The 8146-nt window shown below is 40.0% G+C and overlaps 1 protein-coding gene across 4 annotated transcripts in view; it reads right to left on the bottom strand.

The window, feature by feature from the left end:
* LOC101846551 overlaps positions 1 to 8146 on the bottom strand; it is a 20835-nt gene that overhangs the window by 5468 nt on the left and 7221 nt on the right. For all 4 annotated transcript variants that reach the window (XM_013090524.2, XM_005112558.3, XM_005112559.3 and 1 more), the window contains exons 3-6: positions 6356 to 6493; positions 4941 to 5015; positions 1757 to 1819; positions 166 to 228 (exon numbers count right to left, since the gene is read on the bottom strand). In XM_013090524.2, coding sequence (XP_012945978.1) covers positions 166 to 228; positions 1757 to 1819; positions 4941 to 5015; positions 6356 to 6493 — 339 coding nt within the window. The remainder of the gene's footprint in view (positions 1 to 165; positions 229 to 1756; positions 1820 to 4940; positions 5016 to 6355; positions 6494 to 8146) is intronic.

Here is an 8146-nt window from a genome sequence, read left to right as displayed (position 1 = left end):
TGTGTGTTTCTATGCGCATGTGTGTGTACGAGTATGTGTTTCTATGCGCATGTGTGTGTACGAGTGTGTGTTTCTATGCGCATGTGTGTGTGTTTCTGTGCGTGCCCCTGTGTGTGAGCGAGCCATAGTCTCGACCAGAAATAGTTAAATTCTCGTTTGTCGTACCTTATTCTGGACTTTGTCCATCTCGGCCTCGAGTTCTCTGATCTTCCTTTGCTTTGAGTCATCCTGGGGAGACGGCGTAAGAAAACACAGAAATAAAACAATTGATCAAAACGCCGAAATAAAAAGATTGATTAAAATACAGGAATAAAAGACTGATTAGAACACAAAGACTGATTAAAACACAGAAATAAAAATATTGATTAAAACACAAAGATTGATTAAAACACGGATATAAAACAATTGATTAAATAACCGAAATAAAACCAATGATTAAAATACAGGAATAAAAGACTGATTAAAACACAGAAATAAAAAGATTAATTAAAATACGGACATTTAAAGACTGATTAAAACCTAGAAATAAAAAGACTGATTAAAACACAGAAATAAAAAGATTGATTAAAATACGGAAATTTAAAGACTGATTAAAGCACAGAAATAAAAAGATTGATTAAAACACAGAAATAAAAAGATTGATTAAAATACGGAAATTTAAAGACTGATTAAAACATGGAAATAAAATGATTGATTAAAACACAGAAATAAAACGATTGATTAAAACACAGAATCTATTTAACACAGAAATAAAACGATTCATTAAAACATGGAAATAAAAAGACTGATTAAAATACGGAAATAAAAAGATTGATTAAAACACAGAAATACAAAGATTGACTAGGAACATTGAAGAGATTTATTCAGTTTTTGGTCATCATCATCTAGGGCCAGGTCTGCGACAGACATCGGCGATCATGGTTCTCCATTTATTCCTTTGCGAGGATGCTCTCAAAAAAGCTACGTTTCCCTGATCTTTCCCTGTTACCCATTTGTTTAGGTTCCCTAATTATGTTGCTCTGGGCCTACCCCTGCCTCGTTTGCCCTCAATTTTGCCAGTGAGAGCTAGATTTTCACGACCCTTATGTCTATTCAGGTGTCCCAAAAACTGCATTTGTCATTTCCTTTGTGCTTCATTGTTTTTAACATTGAGTGTCCCATGTGGGCTTCAACAAGCACTACCTCATTTGATTTCTTTTCCTTCCACGATACTCTTAGCAGTCTCCTAAGAAACCACATTTCTGTTGCTTCTATTTTATTTTCACTGTCTTTAGTGATTGTCAGTTTTGGGTGCAGACTGAAAATTCGTTTGTTGTTTGGGGAAAGAGAAGCATGTTGCCATAGTGACTGTTATCTAGTTCTTGGATAAAAAAGAGAATGACAGACATAAACAACAGAAAGCGAGAGAGAGAGATAAATTGAGAGAGGTAGATAGATAGATAGAGAGAGAGAGGGGGGGGAGGAAAGAGCAGGCAGACAGACAGACAGACAGACAGACAGACAAAGTGGAATAAAATAAACAGTGCCTCTAGAGAAAAGGGGGGGTAGGGATAGAGAGGGTGAGAGAGAGCAAGTTAGTGAGAGAGAACAAGAGAGAGAGAGAGAGAGAGATTAAGAGAGGTAGATAGATTGATATAGAGAGAGAGAGAAAGAAAGAGAGAAAGAGAAAGAAAGAGAGAGAGAGAGAGAGGGGAGTACACAGGTAGGAACCGACAGGCAGACAGACACACAGACCGACACACAGACTAAATCTTACCTCCCTCTTAATTCTGTTCAGTTTCTTCTCAGTTTCTGTAAGCCATGTGCGATGCTTCTCACACTGAATTTGAAATAAAAAGACAAAAGAATCAAAGATGTCAAAAAGAGCGTGGTCAAAGCAGAGATGAAATTACTAATATATCAAATCTAACGGCAACCGTCTAGCCGATTAACAGTCAAAGCATCTCCGTTAAGACCAAGCCAAGAAGGTGAGGAGGCATCAGTAGCCTAGTGGTTAGACTACCAGACCCCCTACTCTTGAGATTGCCAGTTCAAGGGTTCCAGCCTCAGCTCAGTCCGACGTTGTGTCCTTGGGAAAGGTACATTACACTATTTCCCCAATAGATTTTATCCTTTCGGAGATGGATATTAACCTTTTGAGCCCGTGCCACCAGTAAACCGGCGCGTGAAACTGCCAGTACGCCTAGCCTCCGGTACACCAGTGAGCGAGACCCCATCCCTAACCCAGCCCCTGTGGGATAAAACATGGATGGAAAACCAGTGTTTACTAACCGGGACGTTATTGATTATTTGGAAGTTCATTTTTAGTTTTAGTAGAGGTTTTACGGCGCTCGCAACTGCATAAGGTCATATGAGCGCCAGAAGCTTGGAGGTGTTACAAGAGAGTAACAAACATAAAAAAGAAGAAGGGGAGATAAGGATGATAGATGTTTCATAGGAAAGACGGGGCAAACCACATCAGAGCACCCGCCAAACACCCACTTTGAAGATCAGCCCATTTACAATTAGACGCTGGTAATGACGAGGACTACCCTGAGTGGGATATGGAATGTGATTCTGACGATAATACATGATATGAATGAAGGCGAGAATTGCTCAGGAGCTCAGGCAAAGGGCCAGGATAGCCACAGGATGTCAGGGCTCAGAGGGTTAACCAATTACGTCCACGGTTGTTGTTGTTTTTTATAGTAGAGGGTTTTACGGCGCTCACAACTGCATAAGGTAATATGAGAGCCAAGGGGTGGGTGTCAACAGAGAAGTCTTTACAGGGAATCAGACTTACTCTGCTCACCTCTCTAGCTTCAACAGCACAAGGTCTGCTCCGACTATCAAGGCACCCCGGAAATAGCAGGTCACAAGAGTGTGACAAACATACAAAAGAAGTAGAGGAAAATGACAATAGTAAGGATCAGGAAAGAAAAAGCAGCAGTTCCCTGTTGTAGATTAGTCACAGTTAAGAGGGTGACATGAGTCAGCCAATTTTTAATTCTACTAAGCTTGAACGAGAAATGTCCCCCCTTTGGGAATGGCCTAAAGACACTACAGTCTGCAGCACTGCCCCAGGATAGTTTCAACTGCAGGAAAAAATCATGTCCTGAATAAGTTAAGTAATTGCACAGTGCCATAAAGTTTAGCAGGCACAGAGCAGCAAAAAGAATCAAAGCCTCTGTGTGAGAGGCAACAAAGCACAATTAATACTATCCATTTTTTAGTTTTAGTAATTACAAGCGTTTTACGGCACTTGCAACACAATTAGGTCATATAGGTGCCGAAGTTTAGAGGTGTTACAAGAGAGTAACAAACATAAAAAAGGAGGAGAGATAAAGACGATAGTTGTTTGATAGGAAAGAAGGAGCAAACCACGCCAGAGCACCTGCCAACCACTCACAAGCTATCCATGGGACAAACATTGCATAAAAATTTCTAATTAGACAAATGTGAATCATTCTGACAAAATGAGTTACTTCTCGGATTCAAGCCCTATTGAAACAGATACATCAGGCTTATCGGTGAAGTTTTTACAATTTGTAAGGATGAAATAATAAAAAGCATGTTATACTTCTGCCGTGCAGTCTTGGCATTGAGAAAAATAGGACTGACGTGGTGCTAGCGTATCGTATGAGGCGACTAAATGGCGAACCAGGAAGTGACTCCTGAAACAGAGTCATCCTGCCACCAGGTTGGGGGTTGAGTCACGAGGCTAACAACCTCTCTCGTAAAAAGAACCTGTTACAGAAACACATACAAACAAAAACCATTATCTCTGCTTGGCTGGTCGTGGATCTTCTCCGAATGGAGAGTTTATGAGGCAAGGCAGTGAAAGCCGAAAGGAAGCTGCTTGGCAGAAGCCTCCACCATCACCCAAGTCTAAGTCTCTTCGGATTGGCTCGTGGAACGTTAGGGGAACCCACAAGGAGCACGAGGCAGGGGTAGGCCACGGGAAACATGGAGGAGATGCATGGAAAGGGACATGAGAGAGAGGAAGCTCACTTGGAACGAGCTTGGAAGGATGGCCCAGGACAAAGATAAATGGAAGGAGCTTGTATGTGGCCTATACCCTGCCAGGGGTGAAAGGCATTGATGATGATTGATGATGTTAAACTTAAAGAATATGGCATCATCAATAGAAAATCTACAATTTGACCCTAGTGTCGATTTTTGGCCAATATATCCGCATTTGTGGATAGCGAGAAGTAACTCATTTTGTCAGGACGCCTCACAAATGTGTGGTATCGTTGTTGTGGTGAAATCAGGCACTTGTCAGAATAATTAAATCGCAAAGACAGCGACATTTTTTCACCCTTTGGGAATTTTATATCAAATCTTTTACATCATTTTAAAAAATTTTAACGTTCATTTAATAACTGAATTCTGCATGGCTCTGCATGGATCTTACTGAAAAACGTTAATTAAAGGTACAAAGATTGTAAATTTGCAGTTTTCAAGGACACTCACTACAGCTTTGGAAGTCACAAAACTTTAGTGGCAATTTTCTCACTTATGTTACAACACCTGACATCAGGCGACCCCCACCTCATTCCGGAGCAAATATTTCAACTTCTATTCAAGATAGCCGGGTATTTTTTCAAATAAAAAACAAGGCAATTGAACAAACTCTTTAACCCTATCCGTACGCCTGGGGTCATTTTGTACCCCCGGGGTTGTATTCTTCACCTTTTAGAATACTTTTAGTACAAAGATCTCTTTGAAACTTTCAGTATTTCTGAAAAAAATATTTTTGACAGAATGCACAGCGTACGGATCGGATTAATGAGTAAATTTCCTCTTAATAAAGTGGTGGCACAGAGTTCCCCATGTCGTATGGATACGATAGTAAAACACGACGTATGGATAGGGTTAAGAACATAATTACCAATGCCTCCATGAGCCCAAAAACTGACAAGCGCCCGATTCCACCGAATCATGACACCACAAATTACCTCCATCTGGCATTCCCCATAATTCCGTTTCAGCCACACATTCTCGCCCTGCACTTTATATCTTTCCGTCACCAGCTGAAAGTAAAGGAAAAAAATAAGAAACTATTAAACAGTATATTCTCAGCCATTGTCTGCCTGTTCGCATTAAAAGAGGAAATAACATACACATACAAATACAAAAGTACATGAGGCATCCCGGAGAAATCAGGCACTCGTCAAAATAATGAAATCAAAGACATTGATAAGTGCCTGATTTCATTTAGCTTTAGTATAGTTTTAGTAGAGGTTTTACGGCGCTCGCAACTGCATTTAATAAGGTCATATATATATGAGCGCCAGAAGATTAGAGGTGTTACAAGAGAGTAACAAACATTAAAAAGAAGAAGCGGAGATAAGGACGATAGATGTTTGATAGGAAAGAAGAAGCAAACCACACCAGAGCACCCGCCAACCACCCACCCGCCTGATTTCACAGTGTCGTGACACACACACACACACACACACACACACACACACACATATTATATATATATATATGCATCTTAGATTTCTTACTTTTACAGTACAGGTCCACTTTCATGCATTTACCCTATAACTTTGGCAGTCAGTAAAACCGCTTCGTAAGAAAAAACAAATAACAAAAAATAAATCCAACCGCACAAAAAACAAGAACATGATTTACAATCTGTTACAATTCCATACACACGGCATCTATCAGAGGAGGGAATCTCACCATCTACTGACACTGATGTATTTGCCTTGTCGGCAATAAGATACTTTCCATTTAAAATAAATTATAATATTTGAGATAGTGTTATGAAAGTTTAAATTAAGAAGACCTTCCAGTTTCAGCCCTTATCTTCTGTCACTTTCCCAACCCCCTGTTCTTGAGAGAAGAGGAAAAAGGAGGAGGAGGAGAAGGAAGACAAGGAGTAAGGGAGGAGGAGGAGAAGAAGTAAGGTGAGGAGGAGAAGAAGTAAGGTGAGGAGGAGGAGGAGTAAGGTGAGGAGGAGGAGGAGTAAGGTGAGGAGGAGGAGGAGGAGGAGGAGGAGGAGGAGGAGGAGGAGGAGGAGGAGGAGGAGGAGGAGGAGGAGGAGGAGGAGTAAGGAAGGAGGAGAAAAAGTAAGGTGAGGAGGAGGAGGAGGAGGAGGAGGAGGAGGAGGAGGAGGAGGAGGAGGAGAAGGAGGAGGAGGAGGAGGAGGAGGAGGAGGAGGAGGAGGAGGAGAAGGAGGAGGAGGAGGAAGAGGTGAAGAAGAAGCAGAAGAAGAAGAGTAGCAGCATCAGCAATATCCAGTAGCTGTTCTCTTATTGCCCAACTCTGTGACAGACATTTTTATCCTTCTTTTTTATCATCACAAAAAAACCCAGGCTGGACACTAATCACAAAAAACAACTCGAGACACAAACAAGCTTACTTTTTCTACAACAGCTTCTCTTTCCTGACAAAACCAATACAATCTGTTAAACTGCTGAGTACTTTTTTCTGCTTTGAGCTTTTCACCTTCCAGCTGTCGATGAACCACCTCAAACTTTCTGTGCTGCTCTTTCAAGCTCTGCAAGAAATTTTACACCTGATCTTAAAAAAAGCATGCCATCATTTTTGTTCTAAAAGTATATATATATATATATAATAAAAATTATACATATATATATAATAATAATAATTATAATAATATATGTGAGGTAGTGTGGTGAAATCAGGCGCTCGTCAAAATAATGAAAGAGAAGAAACTGGCATTATTTGTCCATAGGTTAGGGAATTTTTATCGAGTTTTTAATTTTTGGCTCAACACCTTTCATGTCCATAAAAGAACACATTCCAGTGTAGATAGCATTGAAAAACGTTGATTACAGGCACAAAAATATAAATTTTCAGTTTCCACAGATTAAAAGCTAAAGAAATAAATAAACTTTGGCGCCTATTTTCTTACTAATCTTACCTCTGAAACCAGGCTACCCCACCTCCTTCAATTGTTAATTATTTAATATTTCGACTTGTGTCCAAGATAAATGGATACTTTTTTCACCGTAAGCAAGGCAAGCTTTAAGATGGTACCAATAACTTCACATGCCAGAAAATTGACAAGTGCCTGATTCCACCACTTCCTAACTATATCAGACACTTTTGTCAATTTTTGGGCATGTGAAGTTATTGGTACCATCTGAAGGTTTCTTGTTCATTTGTTTTGTTTTCAATGAAAAAAAAATTATCCATAGACAGATCTATCTTAAATAGAAGTCAAGACATTTTCAGTTAAGAGGACGTGGGGTCGTCTGGTTTCAGTGGTAAAGTTAGTGAGAAAATGGCCGCCAAAGTATGGTAATTTCAATAACTTCTTGAAAGTCCTTAAAAACTGAAAAATTACATATTTTGTTCCTTTCATCAACGTTTTTGAGTCAAATTCATAATGGAAATGGGTATTTATATGGAAAAAACAGGCCTTGAGCCAAAAACCCACAAAACACACTTTTGTAGCAATCGAGACAGATTTCAGGCTGAAGAGAGAGAATGATAGTTTTTAGCATAAGTTTACACGTAACATTGAGATTAAGTCATTATTTCCACTTCATTTTCTAAAATATAATTATAATACATGTGGCTTGTCTTGAAAATTGAACTTTGTTGTTGTTGTTGTTGTTGTTATCGATCCAGCAACAGCTGGGCTCTCGCCCTTCTGTCCAATGCCATGTAGTGATAAGTGCGGGTTTGCTGCAGTTGCTGTAATGCTCTATAGAGTGTGTTGTCAATGTTAGGTCTCAGAGAGAGAAGGGTAGCTCTGATGTCATTTAGGGCTGTGCAGTGGAACAGGTGATGATCCACAGTCTCATATGCATAATCACACAAGGGACACATTGGGGAAAATTGAACTTTAAAAGTTTTTAACTTGTCTAACGGTAGGCAGAATCAGAAGAAAGTAGGTCACAGATCAGGCCCTGTCCAGGTGACAACCCCCCCCCCCCCCATCCCGTAGTGAAAGAGTTTTTATCAACATTGTAACACCCTCTCCCCTTGTAACAGCAAGAGATAACACGACCTCAAGGAGTCTCAAGCAACAACAGTGACCACAGTCTCCAGTCACTTCAAGTTTTCAACATCTCCAGGACGTGACCTGAGAACTACACTAGAAATTGTCCACGGCAACCACTCAGAGTCAAGGAGAACAGCGGTTGACCAAATAATAATAATAACAATTATGATAATAATA

The sequence above is a fragment of the Aplysia californica genome, unplaced genomic scaffold (genome assembly GCF_000002075.1).
Source record: "Aplysia californica isolate F4 #8 unplaced genomic scaffold, AplCal3.0 scaffold01319, whole genome shotgun sequence".
NCBI classification, from domain to species: domain Eukaryota; kingdom Metazoa; phylum Mollusca; class Gastropoda; order Aplysiida; family Aplysiidae; genus Aplysia; species Aplysia californica.
Note: the sequence above shows the minus strand (reverse complement) of the source record. Positions and strands in the feature narration are given on the sequence as shown.